At 45.6% G+C, this 15,628-nt stretch overlaps 1 protein-coding gene across 3 annotated transcripts; it reads right to left on the bottom strand.

Moving 5' to 3' along the window:
• Window positions 1-541: 541 nt before the first annotated feature.
• On the bottom strand, window positions 542-15,594 carry abhd10b (abhydrolase domain containing 10, depalmitoylase b). 3 transcript variants are annotated; one of them, XR_010036097.1, is made up of 8 exons: window positions 15,525-15,594; window positions 14,930-15,039; window positions 13,928-14,111; window positions 9,972-10,083; window positions 6,820-6,957; window positions 3,662-3,862; window positions 1,194-1,526; window positions 542-1,125 (listed from the first exon to the last, which is right to left on the bottom strand). XR_010036097.1 is itself a non-coding variant. In XM_063206374.1 (7 exons), exons 2-7 carry the CDS (start codon window positions 15,021-15,023, stop codon window positions 1,386-1,388), a joined length of 870 nt encoding a protein of 289 aa, XP_063062444.1. In that variant the 5' UTR covers window positions 15,024-15,039; window positions 15,525-15,594; the 3' UTR covers window positions 542-1,385. The 3 variants fall into 3 exon arrangements, 1 of the variants encoding a protein (XP_063062444.1); XR_010036096.1 differs by having other exon boundaries at window positions 542-1,159; XM_063206374.1 differs by having other exon boundaries at window positions 542-1,526.
• Window positions 15,595-15,628: the final 34 nt, after the last annotated feature.

A 15,628-nucleotide genomic window follows, 5' to 3' on the forward strand; every position in this document is an offset into this window, starting at 1 on the left:
ATATAAAAATGTCAAAGGGCTGTGGCTTGACAGTGTTAACAGATTGCTAATTTGTAAAAAGTAGGCCTAGGCCTAATTGACTAATACCTACTGGGTATTTTGCATAGACCTAAATTAAACAACATTATTTTACCCAGCCCTAGTAATCACACCTCTAGGATTACTTCTACTTGACACAAGCCTGGCCTGAAGTACTTCAGCACAACAACCTCTTCCTCCCTGAAAAACACTAACACACGAAACCCACTAAGGGCCGAGAGGGCATTCCCCTTTACAGGTCAAATCACCCTCCCCTTAGCAGACACGTACACAATCTGAAACCCTGAACTCACATCCCATTACTCTGGTGTTGTTTTGTCTTCATCTGAACGAGAGCCTGCAGGCATACACAGTGTGGTACAACGCTCCTGTTTACAGTATGTCCGTCAAGTATCCTCACATGTGCATGTGATTACGATCTACATTAGGTCCTCTCCCGCTAAATGTCATGCCACACAATGCAATATACATGAAGTACATAATTGGAGAAAGAACCACCGTCTTAATAGATAGAGGCTTTATTGCCCAAAAAAAAAAGAAAAAAAAAGAAAAAAAACAAAAAAAAAACAACAACAATAGTGTGAAATGTGGTAAAAAAGGCACAGTAGACCTATATTATGGTATTTGGTTAATCACCAGGGTAACAAGTACAGAGTCGAGAGGCGGGCTGCTGGACTTCTGGGGTAAAACAGCAACACAGACGGGATGGTCACAGCGGTGCGACATGGTAAACTGGAAACGAGTATAGAGGTACTCTTAAAAGGCACGAGGAGGAGAAGGGGGTTGGAGAGGCAGGCGATCGCTGTTGTCGAGGGTGCTGGTGGTAATACAGGAGGTTGTCAGGTCTGTGGAGGGTACTGGTTATTAAGGGGCGTTGGCAGGTCTGGTTGGAGGGGAGACTGGGGAGAGAAAGTGGGCGGGGATGGGGTGGGATCAGGCTTGTTTTGGCGGGATGGGGTTGGGACTGGGTTTGTTTTCTGGGGATGGAATGGGATCGGGCTGGTTTTGTGGGGAGAGGGTGGGATCGGGCTGGTGTTGTGGGGATGGGGGCCAGGTATCTACAAGGGACTGGTGATGGGGGGTGACCTGGTATCTACAAGGGACTGGGGATGGGGGTGACCTGGTATCTACAAGGGACTGGTGATGGGGGTGACCTGGTATCTACAAGGGACTGGGGATTGTGTGGTAGCACAGTATGGCATGTCCAATTCCTTTTTTTTAATCCCCTCTTTTACTTTCACCCTCTCCCTCTTTGTCTCCCTTCTTTTCGTTTCCCTCCTCCCTCCCTCCAGTCTTTTCTTTTCGTATGTGTGTGTGTGTGTTCATGTGTTTGTCCTCCTTCTTCATCACACCAAGGTGGTCAGCTTGTCTATGAGGTCGTCGATGGTGTAGACTATCAGCTTGATGTCGTCCTTGTCAGCCAATCGGTGCTGGCCGTGCCTGCGCAGGATGACGTCCACGTCAGCACTCAGCACGCGCTCTGCCACCTGTAGGGGGCGTAAACAATAACAAATAATCAATATGTAAACAATAACAAATAATCAATATGCAATATGTATCAATGCATCGCGCTCCGCCACCTGTAGGGGGCGTAAACAATAACAAATAATCAATATGCAATATGTATCAATGCATCGCGCTCCGCCACCTGTAGGGGGCGTAAACAATAACAAATAATCAATATGCAATATGTATCAATGCATCGCGCTCCGCCACCTGTAGGGGGCGTAAACAATAACAAATAATCAATATGCAATATGTATCAATGCATCGCGCTCCGCCACCTGTAGGGTGTAAACAATAACAAATAATCAATATGCAATATGTATCAATGCATCGCGCTCCGCCACCTGTAGGGGGCGTAAACAATAACAAATAATCAATATGCAATATGTATCAATGCATCGCGCTCCGCCACCTGTAGGGGTGGAAATATTACAAGTAATCAATATGCGTATCGATGCATCGCGCTCCGCCACCTGTAGGGGTGCAAATATTACAAATAATCAATACGTATCGATGCATCGGCCCTACGGCCAACGATCGAATCGAACCGAATCGTATCATACAATTTTCATTTATTTGTAGTTTATTTGTCAGCGACAATGCAGTGCACATCATTAGAAACATGACATGGCAAGGCCACAACACAGCTTGCAGATATGAGCACATAAAAGGTTTATAGCCAGATAGCTCATTTGCAATGAGGAACTGTTGTGTAATGAGGAATTCTTATGTATCTAAAATAATCAAATCGCTTGCCCCTGGCCAATGCCTAGCTCCATCACATAATAGAAGTGTAAAGTACCGAAAATAATCGAATCGCTGTGACGCTGCCTTAAGAAGTCGATATGGAATCGTATCATATCGTCACGGAGGCTGTGATGTACACCACTAACCACCTGCATGTTGCCTGGTTACCACCAGACCTAATCTCCAAAGTGAGGTAAGGTCTGGAGACCTGCCTACTGTAAATCCCATAGGGGGTGTGGTTTACGCTTGACGACAGCTGTTTATTGAGCATTACGAATGTGTATCATTTGGCATATGTAGCCATAGCCAATCGAGTCAGTTGTGTCTATTCAAACAAACTGCAGTCATTGCCTTTCCACGCCTCCTCGCTCTCTGATTGGAGAGAGACAGGGACCACCATCTTGTCCGTTCTCTGGGTAAAGACTCCATGCTGTCTTTCAGATTGGAAAGATTGTGTAGAGCAGCATGGGATTCCCCAGGCAAGAGGAGACTGACATTAAGGCACCATTCCGTGCATTTTAGATTAATATATCAGCTCTTTTTCCTGTATGAGAAAGACGCAATCAAGAATCATCATCTGTCCCAATATCCCCCACCTTGATGACCAAAGTAGCATGGAGTTTCCCAGGCTAACCTGCATGGAGATGTGCCAGGGGACACTAACCCTAACCTGCATGGAGATGTGCCAGGGGACGCTAACGCTAACCTGCATGGAGATGTGCCAGGGGACGCTAACGCTAACCTGCAGGGAGATGTGCCAGGGGACGCTAACGCTAACCTGCATGGAGATGTGCCAGGGGACGCTAACGCTAACCTGCAGGGAGATGTGCCAGGGGACGCTAACGCTAACCTGCATGGAGATGTGCCAGGGGGCGCTAACGCTAACCTGCATGGAGATGTGCCAGGGGGCGCTAACGCTAACCTGCATGGAGATGTGCCAGGGAACGCTAACGCTAACCTGCATGGAGATGTGCCAGGGGACGCTAACGCTAACGCTAACCTGCATGGAGATGTCCCAGGGGACGCTAACGCTAACCGCGAACCTGCATGGAGATGTGCCAGGGGACGCTAACCGCGAACCTGCATGGAGATGTGCCAGGGGACGCTAACGCTAACGCTAACCTGCATGGAGATGTGCCAGGGGACGCTAACGCTAACGCTAACCTGCATGGAGATGTGCCAGGGGACGCTAACGCTAACCTGCATGGAGATGTGCCAGGGGATGCTAACGCTAACGCTAACCTGCATGGAGATGTGCCAGGGGACGCTAACGCTAACCGCGAACCTGCATGGAGATGTGCCAGGGGACGCTAACGCTAACGCTAACCTGCATGGAGATGTGCCAGGGGATGCTAACGCTAACGCTAACCTGCATGGAGATGTGCCAGGGGACGTCCTCGTCCTTCAGGCCGTGCAGCAGCCGTACGGGGCAGGTGACGGGGATGGGGCTCTGCAGGACACAGTGGTTCTCGGCCTCGCGCAGGAAGTCCATGCTGAGGCGGTAGTGGCCCTCCTCACTGTGCTTACTGGGCAGCATCCACTCCCCCTTGTCCTCCGCCTCCTTACGAACCTGGGAACAGGGGAGAGAGGGATGGAGGGAGGGATGGAGGGAGGGAACAGGGGAGAGAGAGAGGCAGGGATGGAGGGAGAGAGGGAAAATTAGAGAGAGGGATGGAGGGAGGGATGGAGGGAGAGAGGGATGGAGGGAGGGATGGAGGGAGGGATGGAGGAGAGAGGGATGGAGGGAGGGAGGGAACATTAGAGAGAGGGATGGAGGGAGGGAACAGGGGAGAGAGAGAGGCAGGGATGGAGGGAGAGAGGGAACATTAGAGAGAGGGATGGAGGGAGGGAACAGGGGAGAGAGGGATGGAGGGAGGGATGGAGGGAGGGATGGAGGAGAGAGGGATGGAGGGAGGGAGGGAACATTAGCGAGAGGGATGGAGGGAGGGAGGGATTGAACAGGGGAGAGAGAGAGGCAGGGATGGAGGGAGGGAGAGAGGAGAGGTGGAGGGAAGGAGAGAGGAGAGGTGGAGGAGACAGAGGAGTGGAGAGTTGGAGGAGAGGTGGAGGAGTGGAGAGATGGGCAGGGGGATGGGGAGGTGGAGGAGAGAGAGAGAATTGGAGAGGTGGAGGGAGAGAGAGGAGAGGAGTGTAGATGTGGAGGAGGGAGAGGAGTGGAGAGGGAGAGAGAGGGATTGAGAGGTGGAGGGAGAGAGAGGGATGGAGAGGGGGAGGTGGAGGAGAGAGAGGGACGGAGGAAGAGAGAGGAGTAGAGAGGTGGAGGAGAGAGGTGGTGGAGAGGTGGAGGGGACAGAGGAGTGGAGAGGTGGAGAGAGAGAGAGATGGAGAGGACATGGAGGAAAGAGAAGGAGAAGAAAAGGAGGAGAGGAGTGGAGATGATATGAAAGTGGAGTGATTTGAGAAGAATGTAAGGGAATGGAAAGAGGAGGAAAATGACATGTTTGGGAGGGAAAGGAGAAGAGGGATGTGGGACACAGAGAGGGAGAGGAAAAGGAATAGAGATGACATTAAAAAGTGTTGTTTGTAATGACTTTTAATTTGGCGATCATCGCGGGGTGGCACGTGACTGCAGAGTGGTAATTAGTTTTAGTATTTAGGCACCTGTGCACCTGCTCACTGGTAGGGAGAGGGGTAGGCATGGGAGAGCAAAATTTTTGTTGACCGCACGCTCAGAAGCATTTGCTCTTTTAACGCACTTTGGCACTTTAACTGTCTCACCAGTAGCACACTGCATGGTGGCGGTTTTAGATATGCGTTTTAACTTTTGTATGGAACTGGATAAACTTGAATAAAGAACAAAGAACGAAGAGAAGTGTTTGCGCGTCAGCTTTTAAAACTCCCAACCAACCTCTCGACGGCACCATTGGATTTTAGCCGCCACAAGTGTCATATGAGCAGAAGGTTGCAGAACAGAGAAATGAGAAATGAGAAGATGGAAAATGAAAAGATGAGCCGGATCAGAATCAGAGAATAAGAAAGAAAGGATGAAAAGTGAAAAAAGATGAGAAGGTGTACAAAAAAGGAGAAACATTAGGAGAGATATCAAGATTAAAGACTTGAATTTGAGACACCTCTGCAACTTAAAGGCCAACTTCCGATAAAACACAGTTTTACTCACTCCTTTTGAAAATCGGACGGTCACTCCAAGTTAAACTCACTCGCAAGGCTCTCATAGCGGTGCGTCACCTCGGTTGGCTGTGTTTCCCGGTGTTTCCCAATTGACATAAATAATGCAGAGAAACGAGCGAATCCCGAAAGCCTTTCTGTGTTGCGTCACATCGAAAGAAGGCGTTGCCCACAAAGGTTTATGTCGACCCATTTTTTTAAAAACATGTTGAATAATTTTTTCTGCTCGTTTTCAAAACAAGCAACATCTGGTGGCCCGAAACCTAGCTTAGCTTAGCTATCAGCTGGTTGCTACTCTCAGATACACACACAGCACAAAGCCTCATACATACAGCATGCCCACTCTGGTTGCTCCGTGCCTGCAGCTCGCCTATGGGTCGCTGTCGAAAAAGCACAGCCCTGAATGGAGCCTGCACGCCTCCATTGGCGCCCCTATAGTGCAGTACCACCCGCGGAAGTGGCGACTCTGTTTCCCATTACAATCTCTCCCAGAACAGGAGGACTGAGCCAATCAGAGACGCATTTCCACGAGAGCAGGAGGAATGAGCCAATCAGAGACGCATTTCCACGAGAAATCCGGAACACCCTCTCGTTTCTCCACTTGCTAGCTTGCAAAAACGGCTTGAAACAAAGCAACCAGAACGTTTTTTAAAACAGGACCAACGCGTAACACATTCAATAACAATGGGGAACACAGCAATGTTACTGAAATGACGTTGAGAGGACATCTTTAATACAGTATTCATCAGTCTGGAGCGAGTCCTGGGTTACAGACTACGGAAAACAGGAAACTAAAGGCAGACATGTAAACTGAGGATTATAGAGTGTTGGGACTGAAGCTATGCCAATAACATGGCTTAAACAATATGCTTCAGCGGCAAAGACATCATCCTTTTACATTTATTTTACAGTGCATTAGGATGAGTGGAGTATCTGAAAGGAAAGTTGAATTCTAAAGAACATGGACCAATCTTAGCATTTATGGAGGGCATTGTCCAAATGCTGGTAAGATGTTTGAATATTCCAGACTGCTGTGTTATCCCTTACTCTTTATATGTGGCTATACCAGTGGTTTTCAACCTTTTTTTAGGCAAGGCACCCTTTCAATTCATGAAAAATTTCAAGGCACCCCAAACCAACAAGCCGTAACATGGCATCGCATCCGATACCACACAGAAAAGTAACGCATTTGGAGATTTACAGCTGACTGGGGCGACCTACTGTATATTTACTTTACTGTGCGTAAATGGCAGATGAAAGATTCCACTGACTAGCATTAACTTATCAATTTAGACAAACATGTATTATATTACATAATTTATTTATCAACCACGTTTCCGGCACCCCTGTTGAGAAACACTGGGCTATACTATCTCTTACCTCTATTGGTTGTGTCTTGAAGGACGTGACCAGGTAGTCAGCTGCTGTGGAGATGCCCACCAGGGCTTTCGTCTTCTCAGTCCGCGCAATGGCAGCCAGCAGCATCAACCAACCCCCCATACTGGATCCCACCAGGATCTACACACACACACACACACACACACACACACACACACACACACACACACACACACACACACACACACACACACACACACACACACACACACACACACATCAGTGTTAACCAACCCCCCATACTGGATCCCACCAGGATCTACACACACACACACACACACACACACACACACACACACACACACACACACACACACACACACACACACACATCAGCGTTAACCAGCCCCCCATACTGGACCCAACCAGGATCTACACACACACACACACACACACACACACACACACACACACACACACACACACACACACACACACACACACACACACACACACACACACACACCAGCATTAACCAGCCCCCCATACTGGAGCCCACCAGGATCTACACACACACACACACACACACACACACACACACACACACACACACACACACACACACACACACACACACACACACACACAATCAGCACTGACCAGCCCCCCATACTGGATCCCACCAGGATCTACACACACACACACACACACACACACACACACACACACACACACACAGACACACACACACACAGACACACACACACACACAGACACACACACACACAGACACACACACACACACACAGACACACACAGACACACACACACACACACACACACACACACACACACACACACACACACACACACACACACCAGCATTAACCAGCCCCCCATACTGGAGCCCTAGGATCTACATCAGAGGAGAAGGAACACACACACACACACACACACACGCACGCACGCACGCACACACACACGCACGCACGCACGCACGCACGCACGCACGCACGCACGCACGCACACACACACACGCACACACGCACACACGCACACACCAAGATCTACATCAGACGGGAAGGCACACACCAGCGTTCCCTACATGCATTTCTCTGGAAGTGAGTGAGGATATTGTTGCCTCTGGACGTTAAGAGGAATATAGGGATGCACGATACAACTTTTTCGAAAACCGATACAGGTACGAGTACATTAATGTGTGTACTTGCCGATACAGAGTACAGATACCGATACCTACAGATACCTTTTACCACCAAAATACTATACAAATAAAAGCATGGCCTTGTTTTTTTCCACCAGTGATATTTGTATTGTGTATTTCCATGTAGATTTAAATGTTATTAAATGTATGAGGTGGCACTTTTTCCCATGCTGCTTTCAAGTCCACAGAACGTGACAAGATTTTGCATTGTTTTGAGTGATAGCAGTATCATTCTTGGTATCGGCAAGTGCTTGACGAGTACGAGTACGAGTATAATGAGCAGTATTGGCAGCCGACACAGATACCAGTATCGGTATCGGTGCATCCCTAGAGGAATAGGCAGGTGTGTGGAGCCAAAGGAACAGTTCAAGGTGAGAGCAGGTTCCAGTGTTCCCACTCTAATTCAGATGTTAAACTCCATGATATTCCATGACTTTCCAGACCCAACAAACGGAATTTCCATGACCACTTCCGTCAAAAGAAATGACGTTAAAACGTTTTTTTAAAAGTGTGAAAAAAATATTAAGTTGATCTTCACCCCTAGAGCCGACGCCTACCCATCGCCAGACTTCAGTGGGCTCAATGCATTCTGGAATGTTGCACATTAAAGCATGAAACCAAACCGTTTCTGGCAAAGCGTTGTAGTATAACCAGTAAGAAGCAATGTTATACACCAAACATAAGTTTTTGCTTTTACCCAACTGTTAAGAAAATTCCATGATATTCCATGACAGTGCATGCAAAATGATGAAATTCCATGACTGGAAAAACTTTCATGAAATTCCATGATATTTCAGAAATTCCATGACCCGTGGGAACCCTGAGGTTTGCACACTGGGGTCAAGCACAAGGAGTTTTTATTTTTCTCAGCGCAGAGTAGAGCAGATGTTTCAGGTTTCTGCCATCATCAGTGCTCTTTGTGCTCATACTATCTCATACTATATTTGTTTGTACTGTATGAAATGTGTTATGATTTTGTGGCTGTGTGACTGTAACATACTTTTTTTTACTCAAGGTAATAATAAAGGGCTTAGTTTCTGTTTTGCATCCCCTTCTCACAAGACATTGTAATGAAAACCTCATCCTGCTGGGGTTTGCTGACACCTAAAGGAGAATTGTGGTACTGCAACATATGGGATCATGCTGCTGTTCTGAACTTTGCCTGAACTTGTCTGACAGATTCTACTTTAAAGTCATATTTTTACATGTGTTGTAGTTAAAGTGAAACCGTATGCCAACACATGTACATGTAAACAGCTGATGAGGGCAGAGCACTTCCACCCAGTATTAATGTTTTTTTTGTCACAGTCCCTGTCTGCTCTCTTCTATGCTTTCTTGTTCTACAGGCACCATGTAAAAGCAGTGTGCATTGGCACTTGTCTGATATCTGATGACAATGTGAGCTTAACTACCTCAGGTGCTAGGCTGCCTGACGTGATTAAGTTGCATTAATACAACAATGATCAACAATGACATGATCTCCTCCTGTCCTGAGATGAGATCTTTGGCACAACTTGCAGCCTCCTGCACTGTGGAAATGGGGCCAGAGTGAAAGATACATCTGAGATGGGAGGCTAATCACAGCCCATGGCTAGCAGAGAACGACAACGAAATATATAAACAATATGAATAATATAAACAATATCCTGTTTAGGAAAAAAACATGGAAATGAACAAGTGTCTCATTTCCTGTTCATCAAGTTAAATATTTGTGTCTAATTGTATCAGTTGGTTGGCTGACGTGATAAATTTAAGGAAATGGTAAAAACAAATTTTCCAAACCCCATTGAATAGTTTAAGCCTGATACAGGGAGTAACTGTTTACATGTTGATAGTGACATAAAAAATAAACTACGCAAAGCAGGTTAGGAAATCAACAGTGATGCATTAGTGAAACATGACACAAAATATCAATCCATGAACTCTGACAACATGGAGTTAAGAGCAACAGGAAGTGATGTAATGGGCTGACCTGTGGGCCATCAGCGATTTCATCCAGCATATACAGAACATCCTTCTTCCAGGTTCCTACTGTGCATTCCTCAAACACGCCTTCTGATTGGCCACAACCTGTATAGTCAAACCTATCAGAACCCAGGAACAAAGTGGCATTCCAGAGGGTTAATGCAGTAAAAACAAACCCAATATACATACAGTACATACCACAGTACAGAAAATATTGTTACCAAGAATTATCAATTTATAGGACTGAAGAGGAAGACAAATAATAAATAAATACATATTAATTTGTGATTTCTAGAAGATTTAAGTGTCTCATTAGTTGTGAGTAAACTCAACTTGTATTACATGTTATTACATGTGTATTATATGTTCCAATGTCGTATGTCAGTGAACATTCCAATTCATCCAGGCCATGTAAGCAGCTGGAATTCACATCACCTCGGAGCTTGAGGATGTGTCCTGTCCTTCCTCATCCAAGACACTACTGTATGCAATATGTCTGTGAAGACCCTCATTCATATTAAAATGTATATTTAATTTGTAAATGTCTAGAAGATTCAAGTGGCTCATTAGTTGTGAGCAGAATAAAAACTTTCATTACATTGTATTACATGTATATTATATGATCAAATATCGTATGTCTGTGAACATTGTAATTCATCCAGGCCATGCCATCCAAAAGGGTTCAGTTGTAAGCAGCTGTAATTCACCTCAGATCTCGAGGGCATGCCCTTTCTCATTCAAAGAACTTCATGCAATACAGTATGTCTGTGAAGAACGTCATTCTTACAGACCATGTTGTCCAGCAACTGAAATCCATCTTAGAGTTTGAAGACCTTTCATTCTTCATCCAAGGAACTTCATGAAGTTCTGAGGAAGGTCCTTTGAGGAGGGAATGTAAGGTCTTCAAGCTCTTAGAGGAAGTTCAGGAGCTTACACCTAAACCCCTTTGGAGCCATCAGTGTGACGCTAACCGCAAGGTCACATACCTTCAAGTCAAGCCATACCTCAGGCAAGTCAAGTCATACCTTAGTCAAGTCAAGTCATACCTTAGTCAAGTCAAGTCATACCTTAGTCAAGTCAAGTCATACCTTAGTCAAGTCATACCTCAGACAAGAGTGGCAGTCCAAGACTAATCATACAGTAAACACAGGGGTTCCCAAACTTAACCATGACAAGGCCCCTCCATATACCGGTTGATTCAAGCCGAGCCCCACACCTTATATGGGTTGTTATATGGCTGACAACCATAGTCTACAATAGGACCGTGAGTCACCGACCCATGAGATACAGTCCCAGGAAAAAGTTTGTGCACCCTTTGAAATTTCTTACATTTCTGTCAAAATTGATCATAAAACATGGTCTGATCTTCCCGGAAATCTCAAGAAGGAACAATCAGAGTCTGCTTTAATTAATTCCACCCAAACATTTACATGTTATCATATTTTTATTGGTCATAAGGCCATAACATTCACAGGAGAGCAGGGCATAAGTAAGTACACCCTTGCATTAAGTAGGTTTTAACCCTCAGTTAGTTGCAATATCATCAACCAGACTTGTCCTGTAGTTGCGGATCAGATTAACAAAACAATCTGTTTGTATCTTGTCTCCCTCTTCTTTAGAGAACTGCCTCTCGTCAGCAAGGTTTGTGGGATGTCTGGAGTGCATAGCTTTCTTGACTTCATGCCATATAATCTCAATAGTTTTTGTCAGGGCTTTGACTGGGCTATTTCAGAATGTGTATTTCACTATTATGAAGCCATTCTAAAGTCGATTTGCTTCTAAAGTATGGGTTGTTGTCACATTTCAGGACCCATACTCTTGTGTGCTTCAACTGTGTGACAGACTTCCTCACGTTTTTTTCTGTAAAATATCACAATACATTTGAGTTCATTGTTCCACTGATAATAGCAAACTGTCAAGGACCTGAGGCAGCAAGGAAGCCGCATATAATGATGCTCCTGCCACCATACTCAGAAGAGGAGATGTAACCAAGAATAGCTAAAAATGGGATTCATTCTGCCAATCTAAAATTAATGGGGTTTCTGACCAAAAAAATATTGCTGCACCTTTGAGGTTTGCGAAAAAGCATTTATATGCTTCATAGAATTACTGCAAAATATTCTGTAGACCAACGTTGAAACCAAAGTTGAATTGTTCAGGGGAACACACAATGTCATGTTTGGAGGAGAACTGGAGAACCACACCTTTACCAAAACATCATCTCCACCTTTGAGTATGGTGGCGGGAGCATCATTATATGCGGCTACCTTCCTGCCTCAGGCCCTTTTCAGCTTGCTATTATCAGTGGAACAATGAACTCAGAAGTTTATCGAGATATTTTACAAAAAAAGTGAGATCTGTCTGTCACACAGTTGAAGCACACAAGAGTATGGGTGCTGAAATGTGACAACAACCCATACTTTAGAAGCAAATCGACTTTAGAATGGCTTCATAATAATGAAATACACTTTCTGGAATAGCCCAGTCAAAGCCCTGACAAAAAACAATTGAGATTATATAGCATGAAGTCAAGAAAGCTATGCACTCCAGACATCCCACAAACCTTGCTGACGAGAGGCATTTTCTAAAGAAGAGGGAGACCAGATACATCCAGATTGTTTTGTTAATCTGATCTGCAACTACAGGAAACATCTGGTTGAGGTTATTGCGACTAACATAGGGTTAAAACCTATTGAATGCTAGGGTGTACTTACTTATGCCTTGCTGTCCTGTGAATGTTTACATCTTATGGCCAATGAAAATATGATAACTTGTCAATGTTTGGGTTGAATTAGTTAAAGCAGACTCTGGTTGCTCCTTCTTGTGATTTCCGGGAAGATCAGACCATGTTTTATGACCAATTTTAACAGAAAGGTAAGAAATTTCAAAGGGTGTACAAACTTTTTCTTGGGACTGTATATGAAATTATAACGATAATACATGGATTAGTAATGTTCAGAGATGCAATACATTATTATAATACAGTTATTAACGTATGGGAATATTATTAAACGTATAACTAGTTTATTTATTTTGCTGCACACTAGTTATTCAGTATAGTTAATTGTTTATACTTTCTCTGGCAACTTGCCGTGGCCCCCTTAGTGTAACGGAGGCCAACTAGCTGAGTGTAACATGAAACGTTGGTAAACCTCCCTCCCGAAGCCTCAATACAGTGCGGTAGCGTTGGCTATCGGGTGACGAGGTCGTAGGTTCGTGGCCCCGAGAGGAACGAACCACGCAGAAACACCTCGGTCACACTGGTGCCGTGACCCGAATGGGAGTGAGGTTTAGGGGGGAGGGTGTAACGTAGGCCAACTAGCGCAGTGTGACGTGGGACGTTAGTAAATCTCCCTCCCGAAATCTCACTACAGTGCGGTAGCGTTGGGCTATCGGACCGGCCCTTTAGCTCAGTGGTCTCGTACTGTGCCTCCCATTGCCAAACCGATGCGTTGACGAGGTGGCAGGTTCGCGGCCCCGAGGGTCACATTAGCATCTCGGTCACATTAGCAACCCCTTTACGGCACCCGGCCCCTTCTTTGAGAACCTCTGCAGTCACACACCTCAGGTACGAGTGTCCTAAAGACTTGCAGAACTCCATACCTCAGGTACGAGTGTCCTAAAGACTTGCAGAACTCCATACCTCAGGTACGAGTGTCCTAAAGACTTGCAGAACTCCATACCTCAGGTAAGAGTGTCCTAAAGACTTGCAGAACTCCATACCTCAGGTACGAGTGTCCTAAAGACTTGCAGAACTCCGTACCTCAGGTAAGAGTGTCCTAAAGACTTGCAGAACTCCGTACCTCAGGTACGAGTGTCCTAAAGACTTGCAGAACTCCGTACCTCAGGTACGAGTGTCCTAAAGACTTGCAGAACTCCGTACCTCAGGTACGAGTGTCCTAAAGACTTGCAGAACTCCGTACCTCAGGTACGAGTGTCCTAAAGACTTGCAGAACTCCGTACCTCAGGTAAGAGTGTCCGAGAGACTTGCAGAACTCCTCCAGCGCCTCTGCTTTGGATCCGCTCATGTTGGAGGCGTAGCCGGGCAGGAAGACGACGCCGGGGCTCTTCCCCTTGATCTTCCTGTAGGCCAGCTTTGGCAGGTCTGGACGCGACGCATACTGTAGTGTAGATTTATGCCTAACCCCTGAAACAACAATAGGACATCAATAGGATTTTACAAAGTAATGCAAATAGTCATGCCCACCACATCCACCCAAGTCTCCCAAAACAGTCATTTAGTGAGCACAAGTAGCACCCCATTCACAGACCACCCACTGACTAGTGCATTCCTGGGCATTAGCTGTTTATTACCTGTTATGGCACATTAGGAGCAACATGTTTTGTGTCACTTTTTCTGGAGAATGAGGAAGACCAGATACCATCTACAGTTAGACGACAGTGAATATTTGGGCTAAGTCTTGGAGTAGCCTGGCAGTTCCAAACTTGAACTGCGAAGACAACATAAATATAGCCCTTACAGTAAACACGTGTTGTTCTGCCTAGTTGATAACTGTACCATTATGAACTTTGATTATTTCGGGGACTAATTGTCTTGCAGCAGTTTTCAGAGCTAGCTGACTGGAAGTACATTAACCTACAGTATGTTGGCTAGATCAGACTGCATTACGCAACATGACCGAGATTGTAGAGGACTTAACCTATGCCTTCATTATACGACAATAATTCACAAGTTCGGTTCATATAGTGCATATGCAAGCTGAGACGTTACAGCTAGCTACATATTGTGCATTGAACAGCCAAGACGCCAGCCTGTCAAGGTTTTTGACGGTCCTCAAAATCCTCGAGTATGCGTAGGTAGTGCCCAAGCGCAGCCACTTCTGACTGGACCAAATATGCATTACGGGCCTCTCCGTGCCACACCCCCTCAGCTTTATTTTTGGCAATAAGGTGAAAAATACAGACACGACAAACACCCCAATTTGTCAGAATGCCATTACTCACCCGTATAACATAGCGGTAATGAAGAAGCGACTTTCCCATAAGTAAAAGTCTGATAAAGTCCTCTCCAACTGTTCGTCAACACCGCGGCTGCCATGCTGTTCCGCCACCCTCTGCGGAAATAACGCGAGAACAAGATGGTTGCCAAATCTGGAAGCAAAAATCAGCCAAAAGCGAAATATGATTTGGCCTAGTGCCACATCATGCTAAAACAGTTTCAGAGTGAGTCAGATAAAAAGAAGGACGTAACGTAGATAGCTACGCGTAACTGTATAATATACTGGTGAGGTTGTTTAATTGTGTTTCGTGGGTTTACTTCAGGAGTCAATGCAGTTGTTCCCACAGATTGTAATGTGAACTCAGCCTGCATGTGATGTGTGTGTGTGAGAGAAAACGGCAAACGCCTAATATATCAAACAAGCGGACAGGACGCATGACATGAGGATGCAATGTCAATTTCTATCACAATTCCTTAGCACTAGGTAGCAAACACCTAGGGTACACACTTGGCAACATGTAGGTAGGCTATGCGAAGTCTTTCAATACTTTTCTGTGTCAAGGACATAGTTACACTGGCACTCCAAACCGGTTATATTACCTAACTCGACTTTACACTTTTCGTTTTTCAAATGCATCTGTGATCTTGTGATGATGAGAAACTTTCAGAGGAGGAACGTCACAGGCGGAAGGTCAGCGCGCTCT

This window comes from Engraulis encrasicolus, chromosome 9, assembly GCF_034702125.1.
Source record: "Engraulis encrasicolus isolate BLACKSEA-1 chromosome 9, IST_EnEncr_1.0, whole genome shotgun sequence".
NCBI classification, from domain to species: domain Eukaryota; kingdom Metazoa; phylum Chordata; class Actinopteri; order Clupeiformes; family Engraulidae; genus Engraulis; species Engraulis encrasicolus.

What these genes read in the sequence shown, in the direction of transcription:
- abhd10b (XM_063206374.1), bottom strand. Translation starts at nt 15,023, where the DNA reads ATGGCAGCCGCGGTGTTGACGAACAGTTGGAGAGGACTTTATCAGACT. An exon ending in ATTACCGCTATGTTATACGG is followed by an intron (nt 14,112 to 14,929) that starts GTGAGTAATGGC and finishes TTGTTGTTTCAG; the next exon opens with GGGTTAGGCATAAATCTACA. An exon ending in AAATCGCTGATGGCCCACAG is followed by an intron (nt 6,958 to 9,971) that starts GTCAGCCCATTA and finishes GTGTGTGTGTAG; the next exon opens with ATCCTGGTGGGATCCAGTAT.